The sequence below is a fragment of the Triticum urartu genome, chromosome 1 (genome assembly GCF_003073215.2).
Source record: "Triticum urartu cultivar G1812 chromosome 1, Tu2.1, whole genome shotgun sequence".
In the NCBI taxonomy this organism is placed as follows: domain Eukaryota; kingdom Viridiplantae; phylum Streptophyta; class Magnoliopsida; order Poales; family Poaceae; genus Triticum; species Triticum urartu.
In genome coordinates, this window is record NC_053022.1 from 4,165,711 (window position 1) to 4,191,305 (window position 25,595).

Below are 25,595 nucleotides of genomic sequence, written 5' to 3' on the forward strand. Positions count from 1 at the left end.
TGCAAGTCACAGGGGCCTTGGCCGCCTTAGGAGCCATCTACGACAAAGTAAGAAAGTTCCGGTTCAAATTTAACCCGGAAGAAATATTCAAATTTATTTAAAATAGCGGCTTAAGCAAGGGGCCTAATGATATAAGGGTAATCGTGCGGTAAAGTTTAAGCCGCTATCAGGATCAACAGTCATTCAAGGATTTTTTAAACCGGACGCCTAGACAGTGGTGATGAAGTAAGTTTTCCAAAAGAAGCTTTCCGGGTGATAGAAACAAGTTTCACGGTCAACAGCCTTTATTATGGATCAAAATATTGTTCTCAAGGAGAAAATTTCTAGACGTAAAAACAGGGCAGAGAAGTTCATGCATTCAAAGGAGGTTTCCAAACAAGAAAAATGAGATCTATTTCTATACAAGATCAACGCAAACAACTACCGCAGCAGTTCTGCACAGTTTTTACGATCTAAACAGGTTGTGGAAGTGCGAACTAGCGAGGGTTTGCATGGGGCGGTGATGAACCCGACGAACTTGGCAGAGCATCAAGATAGATCTAAGAAAAGAGAAGAAAGGAACTCACGGATGAAGATGAACTGCGGAGGCCCGCCGTCGATCTCTGGTCAAAAGTCAGGTCGATGCAGCGGCCTGAGTCGACGAAGAGGAGGGGGTCGAGGGTGACGGCGGCGGAGCTTGAGCGGCAGAGAGGAGAGGAAGAAGACGACTGAAAGGGTAAAAAGGAAAAGACCCAAGTCGTGGCTATTTATAGGGAGAAGATGACTGAGACGGCGCGGGAAACGAATAGATAACAATTATTATCCAGCGGCCCCGACGCCTCGATTTTCGGAGTAGTCAGTAAAGAAGAGATCCGTTGAAGGATTCGGTGGAATAAAAAATGAGTTAAAGGAAAGAATGACGTCACGCCGAGTTAAGACGGATCCAGGAGATGACGTCATGGCGGGTTAACAAAAACCCTCTATATAGTGAGAAGACTGAAGATTTAATTCTTTAAAAATATTTTTTAGACTGACATGAACATGTTCAAATCAATCTGGGGCCTAATGTTGGGGATATGACTATTTGTGTAAGCCGCCCAGGAGGGGCCGGGTTACGCAAAGAGTACTCATCAGAGGAAGCCCAAGACCAAGCATGAAGATGGCGGTTCAATAAAGAGCTTAAAGCCCACGGGCGGCTTAAGCCCATTGTAGTAAACCGCCATGATGGCATGACTTGTAATGTAAGGTAGATTTAACTGGTCACCGAGCCAGACTCTGTTTATAAGCCGGCCGGGACTCTGTAAGCCGCAGGAGGCAGCCCATGTATATAAGGGGACGACCTGCGGGCGACTTAGGGCAACCAACAACTCATCGAGAGCCGGGCATAGCGTATCTCGGTCCCTGGTTATCGAAACATCAATACCAACCCAACTAGACGTAGGCCTTACCTTCACCGTAAGGGGGCGAACTAGTATAAACTCTCTCGTGTCCCTTGTCCCGATTTAACCCCTTCAAGCTTCCTAGTTGCGATGGGTCCACAACTAAGTCCTTTCACGAGGACATCTGACGTGACTATTCCACGACAGCCGGGGATTAAAATTCCCGGCAGATAGGGATGTGCCGGCAATGTTTATGCCATCATGCTCAAACTTCTCCTGGCAGTTCCTGTTCTCCCGGCAGATATTTTTTGTTGGCAATCAATAGCTTTCCCGGGAGATGATGGGCCAGTGGTGCCAAGTATCCCAATTAATAAGGCTATTACACTCTGGTATTACATTTATTTCACATTTACATACACACCCCGATTCGAAAGATGATATCCATTCAAATAAAGCAAAAAGATTATGCAGATGCACATCGCATATATATTATAAAGTCTGATCATCAAACATTTTACAATGTATGCAATTCACTGATTACACATGAAGACTTCCCTCATAATTTAGCATATGTAGTCTCTAGACATCCGACAGTACAAGATGTAACAAACACAAAGAGTAAAGCCTGTAAGTTCTTCTGTGTGAGCTCACGACATATGCTTACGGCAACGTGTCTTAACAAATCTTACAGGAACATTTTCAACCTGGACAGGAAGACATCAAATCACAAGTCACGTATTAGAAAACATTATATCCATTACATTACGATACTCAGAATCTACAAAGATGCACTGCCCAACATTTTCTCGACAAATTTCCCTTCAAGGCATCGAGTGAATATTCGATTTAATAAAAAGCTAAAAAATGTCCGCAGTTTCAAGCCTGGGTACATGAATTAAGCACATCTAGTTGCCCTTCCTGGAAAGCATGACAACAGTTTCAGGTCTGGACAAATAATTAAACCCGTAACGGCATGGTGTGATTGCCTCTAATATTAAGTTTAGTTTCCTGAAAGTGAAGACTCATCAAACTCTGAAAAAACTGCACATAAGACAATAGGAACAACGTTCGAGAAAAAAGTGTCATCCACAGTCTATAAATTTTTGACATCATAGGATCTAGTATTTCCGTATGAGCACACAAAGGCAACTAGTACGACAACAAAAATCAAATATTTTTCCAGCATTAACTGACAGAAGTATAGAAACTAAAATGTTTGGTGTTAGGTTTAAATCAAAAGAACATACAGAGTTTTCTTAAAGGCATATATCATGGTATTCAGGTGTGAGCTTCTGAGAGGTCGGAGGAAATAAAAGAACATTTTCAATGCTACTTTATAGAGAGAAAAAGACCAGTCGGATATGAGAGAACCATAGAAAATACCCTTTCACCAATCAGATCGCAAAGTAGTATCATGATTCCTGAAGAACACACACAAACATGCAAATTAGATCGCTGCAACCATTGCAGTCATAGATACAGAAAATTAATCAAGAAATTCCAAAGTTTACTAGATACAACTCTACTGCCAATTAAAAGTTTTCTTCTCAAATAATGATAAAGATCTGTGTTGAAGTGTAGTATATTGGACCTTCAATCTCACAACACTGTAAGAGCAGTATACTGTAAGTTTAAAAGCTAAATACTGCCCGGACTTTCATCTTACAACACCGTTATGTATGGCCTTGTTAGAGTGGAAGAACTAGACAGGACATTCAGGATGTTTTGTCAGATGGAAATGGTACGGCCTTGCTCCAGTTTACACAGCAATACAATAGCCTTCCAATTTTGTGTAAAATTGAATTAATGAGGAAAGCTCTGCATAGCGTACAATCAAATAAACTAAATAACCATCATAAATTCACACTGTTGGCTGCTACACACTTGACAGTTAAAGAAAATAGCCAAGAGCTCAAAATGTCACCCAAGGCCGCTTATCTAGTTCACTATAATTAGAATCCACCATTATAAGTTGGTACAATTTTATCTAGTCCAGTTTCAGGCCTGGACACACAAATTAAGCACATCTAGTTGCCTAGTAAGAATTTACCAGTACTGGCAGGCAGAGGCGTGACTGACCGCCGACAACTTTTTACATACTACGCTGTAGAGAGGCCAAATAAGATATGAGAAGAAGATTTTTTTTATATGTATACAATCATGATCTTGTGAAGAACTGTTTCATGTATGTCTGAAGAGAGAGCCCGACATCAGGTAAAGCATTTGACTCAGAAATCAGAAAGTGAGGTGGCTTACTGTGGTACAAATGGCAAATATAACCAGAGTAAGAAAGGTCATTGTGATGTTATATCAGACATTCAACTATTCAAGGTCCGCTGAGTTGAATAATCTGTTCTTAAAAGAAGTCATACAGCAGCACGATTGGAAAAGAATGAAAGGTGATATATAGCATACCTGATTACACATATGTAGATTTGTACAGGAAGACTTTATTTTCTGACACATTAATAGAGTTGTTCAAGTTCGCCAGAGAAAAGAAGAACCAGGAAGCCAAGAGAAAATCCTAACATGAATGAAGATAAACTGAACCAATGAAACAGGGTAGTTCATGTACTATATAGTAATCTTGAAAATAATAAAGATATGAGAAGAGCATACAACCATAGATGTCATGGTGATCCTTGGCAATAAATAAAATGATGTTCAAAATCACAAGTTGTGAAAAACTTGATTCCTTTGCTAGAGACCTTGAGTTTAATTCATTCACCAGAAAATCGCCTTGTAGTGAAGCTTTGTTTTTATTCACAGGACAAAAAACATGAAGCCAGGTTAAGTTAAAAAATTGTATTCATTGTTTTTAAAATTTCAGGAATAAAATATCAATAAGTTTGAACATTTTTACAGGTCAGATTTGTGATCCAGATACTCCAATATTTTGTAGAAAAAACAATGTGCACTACGAACAAATCTGGTGGGCCTTGTTCCTTTTTTGTTTAGCTAAGATGACGATTGTTAAGGTTCATAGACAGCATATTATTTCATCAGAGGAAGTGTAAACACATTAAGAGGGTAAAGGGACCTTGCTAATTCTAATCATAAACCATTATATAAGGTCATATACTTACTGTATTCGAAACAAAGTAATTTTTCACTGTATCTTGTTAGCATAGCAACCATTAATCTAAGCAGGCATAACTCTGAAGCAATGACTTACTAGGTTCAAAAGCTTATGTACTATTAAAGAGTAATAGATATACACCTACTTCAGGCTGGTTATGTTACTTTCTACAGTGGAGCTAACTATGGTAGTATAATCTCCATTTTTTATCGAGGGCTGCATTAACACCCCACCATTTAACATCAAAGATTCTGAATACAAAATGATAACAGTATGAGCACCATACTCATCTCGACAACATCATCAGACCATCCCTCGTCTCGTACTGCACTGTATGTTCCTTCCATGATTCCATCAAGCAGCTGAAAAATTAATGTTGAAAAAAATTGTGGTAGCATGAGGAAAATAATTGACTTAACATTGCATATTATCCTGGAATAACAGTCAGCCATAGTGAGTAAACTGTCTCGAGCTATATAACAAATGTCTTCAGTTGTGCAATGTGTTTGAAACTGAATAAAAAAAGATGGATCCATGTACCTAAAAAGGGTGCATACAGGCACATGAAATTTTACTAATCATAGGAGAGTACACGTACACTAACTTGGCTGAAACCCTTTGCAAATCACGAGCACTTGGAATTTCTCAAAAAATCTACCGCTGCTGGAACCAGTCTCCAATCCTTTCACTAATAGCACCTCCATCAATTTGGCAGCAAAAGAAAAAAAAACAGCAATACGGAAGAATTACTAACTCGGTGGATGGGGGATGTAGGAGGGAGGGGAAATCTGGCTTCGTACTTGCAACTGGAGAACACCCACCGTCAGTTCTCATCGAGCAGAAAGAGAGATTCACTACATCGGTAAGGAAAATCTCACCTGCATCGGGTTTCCACCGGCACGGATCTAAGTGGAGAGGCACCGTGCTCGCCGTCAGCGGGGAGGAAGCCGTGGTCGGGAGTCCTCCCATGCTCGCCAGCGTGAACGGCCGCGGAGAAGAGTAGCACGATGCCGCTTTGGGAAGGCACTGCTTCCTCTTGCCCTTTCCGTTGCCGACGACGGAAATGGTCTGGGTGGAGGTCGGCCGACGGGCCCCGACCTGGAGTGATTGGGGGCGCCGCTCAGAAGTGGCTGGCGGCTGTGGTCGATTGGGTGCTCGGCGGCGCCGCTCTGGAGCGGTGGAGGGCGACAGCAGCACGGCTCGGCATGGAGGGCGACTGCAGCTCGGCTCGGCGTGGAGGGCGACTGCAGCACGGCTCGGCGTGGAGGGCGACGGCGGTACTGCTCGGGATGGAGGGAGGTCGGCGGCGGTGTGATGGCTGGGGGCGGCGGCGGCGGTGGGATGGCTGGGGGCGGCGGCGGCGGCAGTGGTCTGGTGGCGGGCGGGGGCGGCGGCGGCGGCGATCTGGTGGAGGGCACGAAGGATTTGGGCGTCGATTTGGGGGCGGCGCTGCTATCTGGCTTTTTCTGGGGGCGCTGTTATCTGGTAGAGGGCTGGCGCGTACGCGTTTGTTTTGGGCCAAAATTTGGTCAGTCGCGCGCTTTCCCACCGCGCTAATTTTCGGTCACGCGGCCGGTCCCGGCAGATTGTAGGCCGTGGTTTGGTTGTTCCGGCAGATAATGCGCCCTAAAATGTACCGGCAGTTCGTGTGCCTTCATGGCTCAAGTTCTTCCGGCAGTTTCTCTGCCCTGACATGTTTGTACCGGCAGAAACAAATGTCCCGGCAGTTCTTTTACCCTAGGTCGGGTATTTCTCCCGGCAGTTAACTGCCCCCAATCAAGTGTTGTGGTGTAGTCTAAATCATGGAAAAACATTTTCTTTTGCTGGTATATGAAACTAGGTGGTATAAATTTAGCAACAATGTAATTAGCATAATCAGCATACCATGGAGCAGTATGGGCAGCATTTATGACAACTAATTGTTCATCAGGGAAGCTATCATCAATAGGTAGTGGGTCATCAAGAACATTCTCTAACCTAGACAAGTTGTCTGCAACAGGGTTCTCAGCCCCTTTCTATCAATAATATGCAAATCAAATTCTTGTATTAGGAGGACCCACCTAATAAGTGTAGGTTTAGCATCTTTTTTTTCATAAGATATTTAATAGCATCATGATCAGTGTGAATAGTTACTTTCGAATCAACAATATAAGGTCTGAACTTATCACAAGCAAATACAACTGCTAAGAATTCTTTTTCAGTAGTAGCATAATTTCTCTGGGCACTGTCTAGAGTTTTACTAGCATATTGAATAACATTTAGTTTCTTATCAACTCTTTATGCTAGAACAGCACCTACAGCATGATCACTAGCATCACACATAATTTCAAAGGATAAATAAAAATCAGGTGGCTGAACAATAGGTGCAGAAATCAAAGCTTTCTTTAGTATTTCAAATGCTTCTACACAATCGTCATCAAATACAAAAGGAATATCTTTTTGTAAGAGATTAGTAAGAGGCCTAGAAAATTTAGAGAAGTCCTTAATGAACCTCATATAAAAACCGGCATGACCAAGGAAACTTCTTATACCTTTAATATCCTTGGGACACGACATCTTTTCAATAGCATCAACCTTACCTTTATCAACTTCAATACCTCTTTCAGAAATTTTATGCCCCAAGACAATACCTTCTTTAATCATAAAGTAGCACTTCTCCCAATTCAAGACAAGACTAGTATCTTCGCATCTCTACAAAACTCGATCAAGGTTGCTCAAGCAATAATCAAAAGAAGACCCATAAACGGAGAAATCATCCATGAAAACCTCACAAATCTTTTCGTGAAGTCAGAGAATATAGCCATGATGCATCTTTGAAAGGTAGCAGGTGCATTACATAAACCAAAAGGCATACGTCTATAAGCAAAAGTATTGAAAGGGCAACTAAAAGTGGTCTTTGATTGGTCCTCTGCTGACATGGTTATTTAAGAGAAACCAGAATAACCATCTAGAAAGCAAAAATGTGTATTTTTGGATAATCTTTCTAGCATTTGATCAATAAAAGGTAAAGGGTAATGATACTTTTTAGTAGCTTTATTTAATTCCCGGAAATCGATTACCATCCTCTAACCTGTAACAATTCTTTGCGGGATCAATTCATCTTTATGGTTAGGAACGACAGTAATACCTCCGTTCTTAGGGACAGAATGGACATGACTTACCCACTGACTATCAGCAACGGGATAAATTATACCTATCTCCAGGAGCTTCAGTATTTCCTTTCTTACCAATTCTTTCATCTTAGGATTTAACCGTCGTTGGTGATCTATAACTGGTCTGGCGTCTTTCTCCAAATTTATTTTGTGTTGGCATAGAGTGGGACTAATGCACTTAAGATCATCAAGAGTATATCCAATAGCAGCACGGTGCTTCTTTAGAGTTTTCAACAATCTTTCCTCTTCCTGCTCTAAAAGGTTAGCACTAATAATAACAGGATATATCTTCTTTTCCTCAAGATAAGCATATTTAAGAGTATCGGGTAATGGTTTAAGCTCAAACACGGCATCACCCTTGGGTGGTGGAGGATCCCCTAGGATTTCTACAGGCAAGTTGTGTTTCAAAATAGGTCCCTGTTTAAAGAATACTTCATATATCTCCCTTCTTTCATTCACAAACATATCATTTTCATGGTCTAGCAAATATTGTTCTAAGGGATCATTAGGAAGCACGACAATAGAAGCAAGACCAATAATTTCATCCTTACTAGGCAATTCTTTATCATGGGGTTGTCTATGAAATTCTGCAAAGTTAAACTCATGAGACATATCCCCCAAACCAATAGTAACAACATCCTTTTCACAATCTATCTTAGCATTAATAGTATTCAAGAAGGGTCTACCAAATATAATGGGACAAAAGTCATCTTGTAGGGAACCAACAACAAGAAAATCAGCAGGATATTTAACTTTCCCACACAAGACTTCAACATCCCTAACAATCCCAATTGGCGAAATAGTATCTCTATTGGCAAGCTTAATTGTAACATCAATTTCTTCTATCTCAGCAGGTGCAATATCATGCATAATTTCTTTGTATAAGGAATGAGGTATTGAACTAGCACTAGCACCCATGTCACATAAGCCGTGATAACAATGATCTCCTATTTTAACAGAAATAACAGGCATGCCTACAACATGTCTATGTTTCTTAGCATCGGGTCTAGCAAATCTAGCAGCTGCATCACAGAAATAAATAACATGCCCATCAATATTATCAGCCAAGAGATCTTTAACCATAGCAATACTAGGTTCAACTTTAATTTGCTCAGGTGATGTATATGTTCTAGTATTACTCTTATGAACTACAGTTGAAGCTTTAGCATGATCCTTTATCTTAACAGGGAAAGGTGGTTTCTCAATATAGGTAGTAGGAACAATAGGATCATTATAAGTCATAGTCTTTTCTTCAACTGTAATAGGTGCAACTACTTTTACTTTAGTGGGAGGATTATATTTAAACCACTTCTCCTTAGGGAGGTCAACATGAGTAGGAAATGATTCACAGAAAGAAGCTACTATCTCAGAGTCAAGTCCATATTTAGTGCTAAATTAACGGAAGACATCGGTATCCATAAAAGATTTAACACAATCAAACTTAGGTGTCATACCTGACTCCTTACCTTCGTCGAGATCCCAATCTTCAGAGTTGCATTTAATTCTTTCCAATAAATCCCATTTGAATTCAATAGTCTTCATCATAAAAGACCCAGCACAAGAAGTATCGAGCATGGAGCGATTGTTGCGAGAGAGCCGAGCATAAATTTTTTGAATAATCATTTCTCTTGAGAGCTCATGATTGAGGCATGAATATAACATTGACATAAGCCTCCCCCAAGCTTGAGCGGATGCTTTCTCCTTTGCGAGGCCAAAAATTATATATATAATTACGATCACGACGAACAAGATATATAGGATAGAACTTCTGATGACATTCCAATTTCAATCGTTTGTAGTTACATGATCCCATATCATCACATAGCCTATACCATGTCAATGCATCTCCCTTCAAAGATAAAGGGAAGACCTTCGTCTTGATAACAACATCGGGCATACCTGCAAGCTTAAATAATCCACAAACTTCATCCACATAGATTAAGTGTAAATCGGGATGCAATGTTCCGTCTCCTGTAAAGGGATTAGCTAGGTAGTTTCTCTATCATACCCGAAGGAATTTCAAAGTAAACATTTTCTGTAGGTTTAGTAGGTTGAGGAGCAACTCTTTGCTCTTCTGGTCGGGGTGAAGATACCCCGAAGAAGCCCCTCAAAGGATTATGTTCCATAGTAACAAGTGACAGTAAATTTCAGCACACTATATAGATGTTTCCTTACCAAGTTGCACTCACCAAAGGCGCTTCACTCCCCGGCAACGGCGCCAGAAGAGAGTCTTGATGACCCACAAGTGTAGGGGATCTATCGTAGTCCTTTCGATAAGTAAGAGTGTCGAACCCAATGAGGAGCAGAAGGAAATGACAAGCGGTTTTCAGTAAGGTATTCTCTGCAAGCACTAAAATTATCGGTAACAGATAGTTTTGTGATAAGGTAATTTGTAACGGGTAACAAGCAATGAAAGTAAATAAGGTGCAACAAGATGGCCCAATCCTTCTTGTAGCAAAAGGCAAGCCTGGAAAAGTTCTTATATAGAGAAAATCGCTCCCGAGGACACATGGGAATTATCGTCAAGCTAGTTTTCATCACGCTCATATGATTCGCGTTCGTTACTTTGATAATTTGATATGTGGGTAGATCGGTGCTTGGGTACTGCCCTTTCTTGGACAAGCATCCCACTTATTATTAACACCTATTGCAAGCATCCGCAACTACAAAAGAAGTATTAAGGTAAACCTAAACGTAGCATGAAACATATGGATCCAAATCAACCCCTTATGAAGCAACGCATAAACTAGGGTTTAAGCTTCTGTCACTCTAGCAACCCATCATCTACTTATTACTTCCCAAAGCCTTCCTCTAGGCCTAAACAATGGTGAAGTGTCATGTAGTCGACGTTCACATAACATCTCATCAAAATATCGAACGAATACCAAATTCACATTACTACATATAGCAAGACTTCACCCATGTCCTCAGGAACAAATGTAACTACTCACACAGCATATTCATGTTCATAATCAGAGGTGTATTAATATGCATTAAGGATCTGAACATATGATCTTCCGCCAAATAAACCAACTAGCATCAACTACAAGGAGTAATCAACACTACTAGCAACCCACAGGTACCAATCTGAGTTTTTGGTACAAAGATTGGATACAAGAGATGAACTAGGGTTTGAGAGGAGATGGTGCTGGTGAAGATGTTGATGGAGATTGACCCCCTCTCGAGGAGAGGATCATTGGCGATGACGATGGTGATGATTTCCCCCTCCCGGAGAGAAGTTTCCCCGGCAGAACAGCTCCGCCGGAGCCCTAGATTGGTTCCGCCAAGATTCCGCCTCGTGGCGGCGGAGTTTCATCCCGTAAGCTTGCTTATGATTTTTTTTCCAGGGTAAAAGACTTTATATAGCAGAAGATGGCCACCGGAGGGCTGCCAGGGGGCCCACGAGGCAGGACGGTGCGCCCAGGGGGTAGGGCGCGCCCCCCACCCTCGTGGCCAGTGTGTGGGCCCCCTCTGGTACTTCTTCTGCTCAATATTTATTATTAATTCCAAAAATTACTTTCGTGGAGTTTCAGGACTTTTGGAGTTGTGCAGAATAGGTCCATAATATTTGCTCCTTTTCCAGCCCAGAATCCCAACTGCCGGCATTCTCCCTCTTCATGTAAACCTTGTAAAATAAGAGAGAATAGGTATAAGTATTGTGACATAACGTGTAATAACTTCCCATAATGCAATAAATATCCATATAAAAGCATGATGCAAAATTGACGTATCATCAGTCCTTCCAGAAACTTCTCCTTCTTAGCGGCATCTGTAGCAACGTCATCAGGGGCATAGCGTGCTAACTTACTAAACTCATCCACATACTGGCCCACTATGCGTCCTCCTTGGCGCAAGTTACGAAACTCGCGCTTCTTTATGTTCATAGCTCCTACTGAAGCATAGGCAGTGCGGAAAGCCTGCTGAAACTGATCACATGTAACAGTGTCAATGGGGTAAGTGGCTGTGAAATTCTCCCACCATGATGCTGCGGGTCCATCAAGCTGATGTGCGGCAAAACGCACTCTCTCCACATTTGTGCATCCTGCAGTGGTCAGCTCCCTTCCAATCTTGCGGAGCCAATCATCTGCAATAATCATCTCGGTGCTACTAGAGAATACCGGCGGATTCAACCTTAGGAAACGGGCTAGGTGATCAACAGGTGGTGGTGGTGGTGGGTTGTTGTTGTTGTTGCACTGGTTCTGATTCTGAACTAATAGTTGCATCAGGGTATTCTGTTGCTGGATCAACTGAGTGAGCTCCAGTGGGAAGGCAAATCCATTGTCACGTCTCGGAGGCATCTGATGGGTTTAGAAAAGGTGAGAAAACAGAATAGAATGAGGTCTAAAGGGAAAACACTACCCATATGCACATGAGACAAACATATTCATTTCACACCAATCAATTCAAACAAGGGCATATAATCGATCTAACTACCGTTACAAAAGTGCTCGGACTAATACTGTATACATGGGGAAATACTACTAATAATATGGTGGTCGACTAGAAGTTTTGATCAGTGGAAGACTCCATGATATCCGCTCCAGCTTCGTCTTCGTAATCATCATCACTACTGTCGGGCTCAGAATTGGTGTCGCCGATGATGATGTAGTCCTCAGAACGGATGTCCATGGAATGGTCGTCAACTCTTCCTGGCGCGGGGTCTCCCATGAATACTCCTAGCTTCCTCGTCAGGTTGTCATTCTTCTCCACAAGTATGGTGATTTCCTCCTCATATACGTCGTGTGTAGACTTGTGTTCCTCTTCTAGCTCCATGTTCCTGGTCATCACCTTCTTCAGATCTATCATGCTTCCGCACATCTGGTTCTCCTTGCGACGAATGTGCTGGTTTAACTCCTGGATGAAAGCTGCAACGGACCTGTCCCTCATGGTGCTGATCATCTACCATTGCTCATGTCGGTGCCCACATATCTAGTAGATAGTGTCCTTAAGATCCTTGTGATAAACTTCGTCGATGCTTCCCATGGTGATGTGGGCTGCCATGCTCTTTCCTAGACTCCAGGTTGGTGCATCAAAGGAAAACTCTATGGGTTCAGTAAATGGCGTGAATGTCCTTCCTGGAACTTGAACTCGAATCATCCAACGCTCCTCTTCTGGTAAAGTGGCGATCTAGGTCCCGGTGAAGCTTGGTATTCCGATGTTCAGGTACCTAGTGACTTCCTGCAAGCGTCGCCCAAAAGGTGTGTCTTCATCCGGTTGTGTAAACTTGTTCCTTGAGTCCGCCATCCTATAGACTGGAAAAGGGAGAGTCGAAAATGAGTAGAGAAGGGTGACCTATGGTTTAATTTAGTGGTCGTGTCCTACAATCAGCGTGTGCTCTGATACCATCTTGTAGCGACCAGACCTCAAACGGTCAAGTCTCTATGCATTAGTGTCATCCCTGGATCGGTAATCACTACAAAAAAATACACTTCCGTGATGATACGTGTTTGTCACAGTAGGTCGCGTTTTTTGTCATGCATGTACATTCGTGACGGTTTTACATCAGAATCAAGATAGTCATACCTGTGCTGTCGTAGATGTGTTCCATGACATTACCAAAATTATCATCACGAAAGTGTCCACTTCCATGATGATACACTAGTAGAAAAAGGGTCAAACGTGAAGCACATTAGTGCCGGTTTGTATTTGAGCCGGCACTAATGGTACTATTAGTGCCGGTTCGAACGGATTTGCATTAATGCCGGTTCGTTTTGAACCTTTAGTACCGGTTCATGGCACGAACCGGTACTAAAGGGGTGGTGGCAGGCTGGCGTCCGGCCGTGGCCCCACGATTACCTTTAGTACCGGTTCGTGCCACGAACCGGTACTAAAGGGGTCTGACCTATAGTACCGATTGGAGACACAAACCGGCACTATAGGGCAATTTTCAAACTTGAAAAATCATAACTAAATCATCCTAATTCAAAAAAATACATATAATATATCAAAATTTGCAAAACAAAAAGATTGATCCGCTGAAATAGTTTTCTGTTTCGACAATTTTTTAAAATCACAAAATTCCAAAGGGAAAATAGAGTTTTTGGGCGTTTTAGACTTTTTTTGGACGTTTTTAGCGTTTAGTGCTAGGGTTTAGATTTCAGCGTTTAGGGTTAGGTTTTATGGTCTAAACCCTTAGTTTTTACTTGTTTAGCATAGAGTTTCTGACGTTTTAAGTCTCGGGTTTAGGGTTTAGGACAATTTTTTGAAATGACAAATTGTAAAAAGGAAAAAGATATGCTCTAATTTATGTTTTTTTTGAATTTTGTTAAATCTTGTCAAACCGGTCAAACAACTGATTCAAGAAATATAGAGTGTTATAAATAATTACGCAATAATATTAGTGTTACTAAATAAGTATCTCAGTTTTTTTGAATTTTGTTCAAATCTGGTCAAACTGTGGTCAAACTATGGTCAAACTATGGTCAAACTACTTATTCAAAAAATATTAGTGTTACTACATAATTATTCAAGAATATTAGTGTTACTAAATAATTATTTCAATTTTTTGAATTTTGGTCAAATCTGGTCAAACTGTGGTCAAACTATGGTCAAACTTATTCAAGAAATATTAGCGTTACTAAATAATTACTGTTTTTTTAGAATAATAGTTTCAAACTCAAACGGTGAAATGTGAGACTTCATGCTCAAGCTAAACTCCTGAGGGTTAATAGGATTGACATCTTACTATTGTCAGGAAAACAACAAGTGCAGACTCGGAAACGAAGGAGAATAGAACCTGAAAGTTAAGCGTGCTCGGGCTGGAGTAGTGAGAGGGATGGGTGACCGGTCGGGAAGTTAGATGATTTGGAATGAGTGATCCACACTTGAGCAGTTAAGAGAGGTGATTAGAGACTAAATCATCAAATAATTCAGAAAAATTAAAAATAAAAAAAATCAATTTTTTTTTCCAAAAAATTCAAAAAAAACCCTTTAGTACCGGTTGGTAACACCAACCGGTACTAAAGGTCCCCCGTACCAGGGCGCGAGCTCACGCCACGTGGTGGCACTTTAGCGCCGGTTCGTGCCGAACCGGTACTAAAGGGGGGGGGGGCTTTAGTGCCGAAACTTTAGTGCCGGTTCCATAACCGGCACTAAAGGCCCTTACAAACCGGTACTAATGGTCAGTTTTCTACTAGTGATAAATCGCGCGTCACAGAAGTGCTTTCATCAAGGGTGACCGACACGTGGCATCCACCGTAACGGAACGTCGTTAAGCTATCCGGTCGGGTTTTGGATCCGATAACCCATTAACAGCCCCGACCAATGGGGATTTTCCACGTGTAAAATCATCATTGGTTGGAGGAGACACGTGACAGCCAAGTGTTGGCATAGGTGTCACTCATCCAATGGGTGAGACGCGCCTATGATATGTTGACATGTGGACTGGACCATCAAGTTTAAATGGGCCGGCTCAACTAACGGACCATAAGATTTTGCGGACCATAATGGGCCGGCCCAGCTAAAGGCCCATGAGATTTTGTGGACCATAATGGGATGGCACAGCTAAAGGCCCACAAGATTTTGTGGGACATAATGGGCCGGCCTAGGTAAAGTCCCACAAGATTCCTGTGGATCATAATGGGCCGGCCCAGCTAAAGGCCCATGAGATTTCGCCGACATTAATGGGCCGGCCCAACTATGGGCCCGCAAGATTTTGAGAACCCTAGTAGGCCGACCCATTAACTGGCTGCCATGTTTCGGGCCAAATGCCGACCCATATTTGATCTGGTCCATTAATGGCCTGCCACGTTTCGGGCCTAATAATGGCCCATATGAGATCCGGCCTGTTAAAAGCCTACCATGTTCAGGGCCAAATTACGGCCCAGATCATGTCTGGCCCTTTAAGAGGCTTTGGGCTAAATTATGGCCCATATCAGATTCGGCCCGTCAACTGGACGCTATGCTTTTGGGCCCACTTGCTAAAGGCCCATTTAGTAATTTGGCCTGATATTAGTTTCGTCCTATTAAGGGCCCGTTTAGTATTTTGGCCCTATATTAATTTCGGCCTGTTGAAAGCCTGTCATATAGTTGGGCCTAACTACGGCCTGGTTTGCATCCGGTCTGCTCGCAGACGATATCTGATTGGGGCAAACAAGAACGAGACAATTTTGGCCTGTTAAAAGCCCGTGATTTGATTCGCACAATCATGGGTCGGGGTCAATTTCGGGCTGCTGCCGGCCCGTGATCTGTTCGGCACGTTTCAGGCCCAACCCACTTCTCAGCCTCCTAAAAACCATTGAGTTTTCTTGCGAAAAGAGGGCCGGGGGTTACTCGGCCTATTAAAGTTCTGAATCTACTAGTTGGCCAGTTTACTTTTGGTCTTTTAACGGACCAAGATGACGAGGCTCATGATGCGGATCATACATCGTGATTGCATGACGGCCCGATTATGTACCGTAATTTCACGGTTTGGCCGGTTTACTGCGAAGACATGATATATATACAGTAAAATAACTGCAGCATCGTGAATAAGAAAAAACCTAGACTATACAATAAAGAAATTACGGCATATTACATCCATTGGGCATCAAAGTTCGCCACTATGATAATAAAGCACAAGCAGACAGCAGATTACATACACTTGGCATCAAAGATTGCCACCAGTGCAAATAAACACGCCGACAAAATAATATACAAAACCGATAGCACTTCAACAGAGTTCAAGAAAGGTTAGCCCTGCTGGGGAGCTGCAGCGCAAGCAGCTGAGCAAGCTGATGAGACTGCGCTTGCTCAACACTTATATATTCCTCACTCTGAAAGATAAACAAGCAGACAGATGACATGTTTTGCATATAAAAGTATTAGTGCTGACAATTCGTCACATTTCTTACTGACGAATAAAGTGACACAGTTTAAAATTGCATTAACACAATATGGTATAGTTCAGGTCAAGACATGGCAGGAAATGACATTGTGAAGGAGTTGGCAGCTTCACGACACCACTGGATTAGAGATCAAGAACTCATAAGTATCAATGGTTAGTGTGGTGTCAATTTATCCCATTTCAGATTGGCAAATAAAGAGACGGTTTAAATAATAGTAGAATGATATGACATCATTCATAGTTAAGACATCACAGAATATGACATTTTGCTGTAGTGGGTAGGTTCACCACACCACTGGATTACGGATGAAGAACAGAAGCATACATGCAGTGCAAAAGAAGATCACTTGCTCTGTATAGTTTAATTTACATGGTATGAAGAAGGAACTTGGTTGTACAACTGAAAACTTAAATTGAGAAGGACAAACTTTTGTTTATGAACTGCATAATAAACTTTAAACATGCAATTTGATGCAAACACAAAAAATAAACAGGTGCTGCAGTCATGCCTAACCAAATATACACAACAAAGTTTTAAGGCTTGAGAAGGACAAACTTACATTACTGGTGAAGACAGGCTCTATAAAGCCCTTGTCCATGCTGATGGGGGGGGGGCAGTTCAAGAAGTTAACCATAGAATCTTGTTCATAAGCATTGCCTTTATTCTACATTTTGTTAAGAGTAAATATAGATGTGATAATATACGAAAAAATGGAGAATATTTAAGATAAGATGAAGAGTGATGCTACATAACCAAGTAGCTATAAATGTATGTGTAGCGATACAGGCAAAAGGCACAGCCAAGAGAAATGCACAGCTAAACTTCTTCAGTACCAACCTTATGGTAAGAGTAAATATAGATCTGATGCGTAGAAAATGGAGGGCAAAGGAAAATAAGTTGTAGAATGATGGTACATGACCAACTACCTGTCAATATAAGTACACTGATAAAGGACAACATGTACTTACAAGAATAATGCAGAGCTAAAAAAATTCATTGGCATTGGATATATTCTACACTAATGTAACCATTCATACAGATCAGATAATTTGGAGCGAACAATTGATAAGGAAGCTATCATGCATACTGTTGTCACATAATGAACCAGGTATGTATGCAAGTACAGTGATACAGGATATAGGTACTAACAAGAGCAAAGCAGCGGGCAGCATATTTGTGATATCCTGTCGTTCTTTTCAAACCGGAATTCTTCTTCGAGCAGATTTCCTGCAAAAAAGATCCATAATGCACATGCGGAAAAGTAGAAGTTCAAATTGTCATGTGATTTCATAGACAGTACCTCATCCTGGGAACGAGACCAGTGCATAACAAGGTTTTTCCATTCAATGTCTTCTAAATTTAGCACAGGAGACTTCACCGAAAATTTGTTTATAGACTTGCCATCAAAGTGTGATTTCCTCAGGTAACACCGATACTGCTGCAATGCTTCTTTGAAAAGCACAAGCAAGCTTTGCTCGTCATGACTATCCAGATTGGCCCTCGCCTAGTTACAACAATGTAATGTAAATCATTGATGTGTTCAATCAGCAGAAAACAATAACCATGAATAATAGCACTTACACGTAAGTTGGACAAGAAGATGTGAAAATGGTGTTTGTCTTCACTATAATCTTCCCATGATGGGAATATATGCACGTACTCCCTAACAACATTGAAAGCATTGTCTTTTAAACTGGGAATAAATGGAATTGGGTTCCAATCTGCAGGAATTGGCCGTCTCTGGAGTTGGGATAGGTCTTCGGCCGGTGGACTTGTTGTACTTTTTGCTGGAGCGGCATTTTTCTGTGGTACGGCTGGTGCTATGGCAGTTCCTGTGTGGTGGGGCTAGTGGTGTGGCCAGTGAAGTATCGGTACAGTCTGCTGGAGTTGGTCCTACGTTTTGTGTCACTGGTTGTACAGCCAATACAAGTGGGGTGCTGCCTGATTTCTCCGGCACCACCACGTTTTTCAAGGATTTTGCTGGTGCTCCTTTAGGTTCGGCAATCACCCTCTTCCTCTTTGATGTCTGATGCACAAGAACAACATTTGAGTGGAAAAACATGGTATGATGACATATGGAATATGTATTGATAATGGATGGGCATGGCATCTTGACATATATGATGAGTAAACTAAGCAGATGGCGGTGCAACAAAGTAGAAGAAATGCAAGACAACATATGCAAGATATGCGCAATCAATAAAACCTTGCCAAATTAGAACAGGCACCTTGATGGGTGAAAAGGACAGGCCATCTGCCTTTGACTCCTCGAAGTTAGAATAGTCATTAGGATCATATTCTGAACAAGAATCAACAGGTGGGGAGCGTATGAGTTTCATTCCATCCAGAATGGCACTCAATGCCTTGGTGCCAATTTTGTATGCCATTGCAGTGTTCCACAATATTCTTCTGATGCGCAGATTCTGATATTCACTGTAATTGCGTATAATATCTGAGAACCATGAAAACATAAATAGTTGTGAGATTATCTTTGTAATGCAGATGATATTCTAATATAGGGGCGCCCCCGTAAACACTTGTGTGCTATCACTGGATTATGATGAGAGAACTCATGTGTGTTGTAATATGGTGCATGCATTTATATAATCTGGCACAAGTTCACGAAAAATAGGCTCCAGAAGTAAGGATAGTTCGCAGATGATAGGTTCATAATATACTGTATAGAGAGTTTATTGCCAAACCATGATAAAAAGAGCACACAGCCACTAGGCAGATCATGTGTACACAACAGGGGTACACCATGACCACGATATATAAATCGGGAAAGTGGAACCGGCTTGAAAATACGGTGTTGTATTGCCGCTAGTAATTGAAAGCCAATCGTTCACGTACAAGCCAGCTCTATCAGCTGTTGACTGCAGATGTCCCTGCGCCTAAGGGAGTCCTGGATTAGGGGGTATCCGGACAGCCGGACTATATACTTTGGTCGGACTGTTGGACCGTGAAGACACAAGACTCAAGACTTCGTCCCGTGTCCGGATGGGACTCCCCTTTGCGTGGAAGACAAGCTTGGCGATCGGGATAATAGATTTCCTTCTTTGTAACCGACTCTGTGTAAACCCTAGCCCCCTCTGGTGTCTATATAAACCAGAGGGTTTAGTCCTTAGAGGGACAACAATCATAATCATCATAGGCTAGCTTCTAAGGTTTAGCCTCTACAATCTCGTGGTAGATCAACTCTTGTAATACTCATATCATCAAGATCAATCAAGCAGGAAGTAGGGCTTTACCTCCATCGAGAGGGCCTGAACCTGGGTAAAACATCGTGTCCCTCGCCTCCTGTTACCATTAGCCTTAGACGCACAGATTGGGACCCCCTACTCGAGATCTGCCGGTTTTGACACCGACATTGGTGCTTTCATTGAGAGTTCCTCTGTGTCGTCGCTACAAGGCTCAATGGCTCCTTCAATCATCAACAACAATGTGGCACAGGGTGAGACTTTTCTCCCCGGACAGATCTTCGTGTTCGGCTGCTTCTCACGGCGGGCCAATTCACTTGGCCATCTGGAGCAGATCGATAGCTACGCCCCTGGCCATCAGGCCAGGTTCGGAAACTTGAACTACATGACCGATATCCGTGGAGAATTGATCTTCGACGGATCCGGGCCTAAGCCAGGAGCGCCGAACAGTCACGACGAGCACGTCTTAGACCTGCTGTCGGACAATACTCGGGATATCGCACCAGCAGGAGCTCTGGATCTAAATCCGGGGCAGATCACGTCGTCCGAGGACGGGTGGATGGACCCCGCCCCGGAGGCCACACACTCATCGGTGGTAGAGCCGAGTACAGACTTGACCGCCAAGGAAGCCTGTGTCTCTGGACACCCGGACTTGTGTCCGGCTGTAGGTTCCAGACTGCGTGCACCCGAGCCTACCGATTCTGGTTGGGTTCCGGGAATGGAATTCACCACTGCGGATATCTTCCAGCACTTGCCCCTCGGCGACATGCTGAATTCATTAAGGTCTCTCTCTTTGTCAGGAGATGCTTGGCCGGACTATGTCTGGCTTGAGGGGGAAGAAGGCGACGAAGAAATTCGTTCCCCATCCACCACCCACTTCATAGCCACTATCGACGACGTAACAGACATGCTTGACTTTGACTTTGATGACACCAACGATACGGACGTTGGCGCAGGGGATGATTCCGAACCACCGCCCACGGGGCGCTGGACTGCCACCTCATCATATGATATATGCATGGTGGACACGCCTAAGGAGGACGATGGCGACAAAACTGAGGATAAAACCCCTGCACAAAAGCCAAAACGACGGTGCAGACGCCGCTCTAAGTCCAGCCACAGTAAAAACAACGATAACAGCGCTAGAAAGATCAACACCCCAGTCAACTCTGAAGGCAACAACGACCATATGGACCCAGCGATGGAGCAGGATGAGCCAGGTCACGCCAAACACAGCCTGGAGCAGACGCCCGATCACAGTGATCCCGAGGGCCGAACTCATCAAACTGCCCCGGGACAGGAGCACAGTCCGGACGACGACGCATTCATCATCCCGGAAAGACGTTTGGAACGAGATAACCTCCATAGAAGGCTTATGGCCACTGCGAGAAGTCTAAAGAAGCAGAAGCAAGGGCTTAAGGCCGCACAGGAAACGCTCAATCGCAGATGGAATAAAGTGCTAGACACTGAAGAAAAATACGGCGACAATCTCCACACAAAGAGCTATCGAAAGCGCAAGCTGCCACCAGAGTTCGACGATGAGGCCGTTCCACCGAATAACAATACGTCCAGTAGGCCGAAACAACCACTTCATAACCGCAATAGAGAAGCTACTGACACCGCACACGATTTATGTGAGCTCCTGGATAAAAAGGCCGGCGCGACCATGTCCATCTATGGATCTAGAGGACACGCTCTGGTGCAGGATTACGGTCACCAAAACAATCAGGTTGATCGAGTACCAGTTCGGAATCATCACCGGACACAACAACAGTCAACAGCATGCCACAAAATGTCCAGATACAGAGGGGCCGCTCACCCTCTGTGCTTCACCGAAGAGGTACTGGACAACGAATTTCCACAGGGTTTCAAACCCGTGAACATAGATGCATATGATGGAACGAAAGCCCCGGGGTCTGGATTGAGGATTTTATCCTTCACATTCACATGGCTCGTGGGGACGACCTTCATGCCATCAAATACCTTCCCCTCAAGTTGAAGGGACCAGCTCGGCACTGGTTGAAAAGCCTCCCCGAAAACTCAATCGAAAGTTGGGATGAACTTGAGGATGCTTTCAGGGCCAATTTTCAAGGAACCTATGTCCGACCTCCGGATGCTGACGATTTAAGTCACATAATTCAATAGCCCAGAGAGTCCGCCCGAAAGCTTTGGAATAGATTCCTCACTAAGAAGAATCAAATTGTGGATTGTCCGGATGCCGAAGCCCTAGCGGCCTTCAAGCACAGTATCCGGGATGAGTGGCTCGCCAGACACCTCGGCCAAGAAAAGCCGAGGACAATGGCAGCCTTAATAAGCCTTATGACTCGCTTTTGCATGGGTGAAGACAGCTGGTTGGCCCGTAGAGGCACCAGCGACCTAGGCACATCCGAAATCAAGGATGGCAACGGGAAGCCACGACGCAATAAAAACAAACGTCAAAACAAGGAATAAAGTCTGGACAACACAATGGTCAATGCCGGATTCAGCGGCTTTCGACCCGGTCAACAAAAGAAGCCATTTAAAGGCAACAAAGAGGGACCGTCCGGCCTGAACAAAGTCCTGGACAGACTGTGCCAAATTCATGGCGCGCCCGAACAACCTGCGAACCACACTCACAGAGAATGCTGGGTCTTTAAGCAGGCCGGCTTATTAAATGTCGAACACAAGGGAAGGGAAACACCAAGTGAACATGAGGATGAACCTCGCCAGCCGAACACTGGGGGACAGAAAATATTCCCACCAGAGGTAAAAACAGTAAACATGATCCACGCAGCTCACATACCCAAGAGAAGGCGCGAACGCACGCTCAGAGACGCATACGCTATAGAGCCCGTCGCCCCCAAACTTAACCACTGGTCGGCCTGCTCGATCACCTTCGATCATAGGGACTACCCGACTAGTATGCGACACGGAGGATCAGCTGCCTTGGTGCTTGACCCAATAATCGACGGATACCATCTCACTCGAGTCATCATGGACGACGGCAGTAGTCTTAATCTAATATACCAGGACACTGTTCGCAGGATGGGGATAGACCCATCCAGAATCAGCCAAAGTAACACCACCTTTGAAGGGGTGATACTAGGCGTTGAAGCCCGCTGCAGGGGCTCCCTCCTACTAGAGGTGACATTCGGTTCCCCAGGCAACTTCAGAAGCGAGAACTACTCTTAACCATCGCCACCCTCCAAAGTGGTTATCATGCATTGGTCAGGAGAACGGCCTTCGCCCGCTTCAACGCAGTACCGCACCACACCTACCTTAAACTCAAGATGCCCGGTCCACGTGGCGTCATCACCATTAACGGAAATACAGAGCATTCCTTACGCGCGGAAGAGTATGCGACGGCTCTAGCAGCCGAACTCTAAGCAGCCTCTAATATCAGAACGCATGATTGGTCGTTAAGACCACGGACATGGTTAGATGAGTCCGGCAGCCCAGATAAACCTGAGCTGGGCGCCATACATGTAATCCCATAGAGGACACCAGGGGCTATAGATATTTAATAAAGCCCAACTCTTGGCTTGACCTTATTAACAGGCCAATGTCTAATACTTTTACTATCAATTGATGATAGCCAACTCTTCTACATGAGTTTTCCTTTTTACAGACACCATTCGTGTGATACCCTCCCAGGACACAGCACAATGAGACAAAGGCGCAGACATGCAGCAGGGCCCCGCTCAAAGGTTTCTCTTTAGATTAAGCCCCTGTGTAAACCTTCTTTATTGTCTCTTGTTGCTTACACATCCCATGGGTACTACGCCCACAGAGGATACTGCCATTATTGGCATTTTGCCACGACAGACTAATGCACGTACCTAGAAATACATGGTTCATAATAAAGGGCGTTACTCAGCCCAGTATATGTTATAATGTCCGAATACCTTTGGGAGTGTTCGGCGTCGTGAGTTTGGCCTTATATGCATCAGCTCCGAATCAGGTCTTTGGTCAAATGTTGGGTTTGCCCAGCTCCTGGGTTTGCCGCCTTACGTTCCGTTCTTATTGGCTAAGGCGGCTAAAGGAGAACTACTGCGATTGTGCCCTAGTTATTCCGGATGAGCACCTCAGTAGAGAAAGCCGAAAACTGACTGTCATGATATAGAGAGAGATTGTTCAACCACTCGAAGACTTATCCGAATATTTAGGATTCCTCCGCATTAACGAAGGATTGTTTCCCTGTCATCACCGTCAAAATCCTATGGCTAAGTGAATGTGTTAAAGTTGTATAGTCTGGTTGCCTAGTTCGACGTGCGATCACCTCCTTAATGAACCAAGACGTTGGATCAAGTGTGATTACGCATTTTTTCGCGAACACCCCCGCATTGTATGCGTGGGGGCTGAAGCGAACGACTGCTAACTTTCTGATTACATATATACATAAAACGGCCGCACAGGAGGCACAATAGCACTTTCGGGCAAAAAGTATAAACATAGCCTCCATAATTACAATAAAATTGTTTTTACAATAAAACGATTTGTCACTCGAACTTGACATTCTTCGAGCACTGAGCCTCTATTAAACGAGCACCTTCTGTTACCTGCTCCAAGTAGTGCTCGGCCAGATCCTGGCTTCCCGCCGGATTCTGGGTCGCAATGATGGTGGCCTCCATATCTTTCCAGTATGACTTAACGCGGGCAAGAGCCATTCGTGCGCCCTCTATGCATGCCGACCTTTTCATGGCATCGATTCGCGACACGGCACCAAGCAATTGTTGCACTAAACCAAAATAACTCTCCGGCTTCGGCCCCTTCAGCCATAGATGGTCTATTACAGAACTCATTGCAAGACCGGACAACCTATGGAGCTCGGCCACAGCAGCCATCCTCTCGCTCAATGGCAACGGGCGCGTTGGAGCACTAAATTGCGACCAGAACAGCTTTTCCACTTCATCATCTTTTTGATCCTCGAAAAACTTGGCTGCATCAGCCGTACTCTTCGCCAGATCCGCATACGCGTCTGCAGGGCTCCATCGCCGATCCAGAGGAGCATACTTGGGATCTAAGAACTTCATCCGCAACAAATAGGGGTTTCCAGCCGCGATCTCTCCGGCCTGTCGAATCTCCTCCCGCACATCGCAAATTTCGGAACGCGTCCCTTTGGCCGCATCAAGGGCCTTCTTCAGGTCAGCCGAATTAGCCCGATTCTCTTTTTCAAGGAGCTCATACCGGTTGGCAGCATTTTTCAGCTCCACAGCCATTTCAGCTATTTTATCTTCGCTTCGGTGATGAGCAGCCTATTCGGCTCTCAACTCTTCGCCTGCCTTTAGGGTAGACGCATTGCTAGCCCGGGCTTGTCCCTTGGCCAGGGCAAGTTCCGCCCTTTGGGCCTCCACGGCAGCAGCTCCGCCTACAGCCCAAGCATATTACATTAACATTATACTCCTCTTAATATTTCCTATAAATAAGGAAAGCAGACCACATACTTTGCGACTCGTTAAGCCGCTCGTTCACAAGTGTGATATCGGCATCCACAAATCCAATCTGCCTCCTCAGTTCGGCGACTTCAACGGACTGGTCGGCTGCCAGATCCTTCGCCACCTGCGCATGAATACACTGCGATCATTATTCAACAATGTGATCCTCCGTTTGCCGCCTAGGGCTGGCAACCAGAGTCTCAGGGGCTACTATCCACAGGGAGCACACCTAGCACGTGCGCCATAATCAAAAAAATTATGTATTTCATTACATACCTCAAAGCCTCTGAGCAGGCTCGTAAAAGCTTCATGCAGCCCGCTTGTGGCAGATGAAACCTTCCCAATCACCGTGATCATCAATGAATGGTGATCCTCCGAGAGAGCAGCTCACTCCAGAAGGCCCGTCAGTGTGTCCGGCCGGTCGCCGAACTATGCTGGACCCTTCTTATCGCCCCCTGTGGGAGCCGAACGCTCCGGGCTCAGGGCGGCTGAAGTATTAGCTTCTGGCCTCGGCAAATCTGGACTCCTCTGTGACAACACCTCGGGGTCGCCCGCCCCATGAGGTGG

General features: G+C 44.0%; 1 protein-coding gene across 1 annotated transcript; it reads right to left on the reverse strand.

Moving 5' to 3' along the window:
* Positions 1-1,827: 1,827 nt before the first annotated feature.
* LOC125540929 lies at positions 1,828-24,812 on the reverse strand. The gene is made up of 3 exons (XM_048704454.1): positions 24,153-24,812; positions 5,316-5,886; positions 1,828-5,243 (listed from the first exon to the last, which is right to left on the reverse strand). Exons 1-3 carry the CDS (start codon positions 24,810-24,812, stop codon positions 5,092-5,094), a joined length of 1,383 nt encoding a protein of 460 aa, XP_048560411.1. The 3' UTR covers positions 1,828-5,091.
* Between the last annotated feature and the right edge of the window lie 783 nt (positions 24,813-25,595).

Excerpts from the sequence above, each read along its gene's own strand:
- LOC125540929 (XM_048704454.1), bottom strand. The coding sequence starts at position 24,812 with ATGGCTGTGGAGCTGAAAAATGCTGCCAACCGGTATGAGCTCCTTGAA. Across the intron at positions 5,887-24,152 it reads CCGAGCACTACTTGGAGCAG|CGCCGCCCCCAAATCGACGC; the intron begins GTAACAGAAGGT and ends GCCAGATAGCAG. Across the intron at positions 5,244-5,315 it reads CCGGTGGAAACCCGATGCAG|TTGCAAGTACGAAGCCAGAT; the intron begins GTGAGATTTTCC and ends GGTGTTCTCCAG.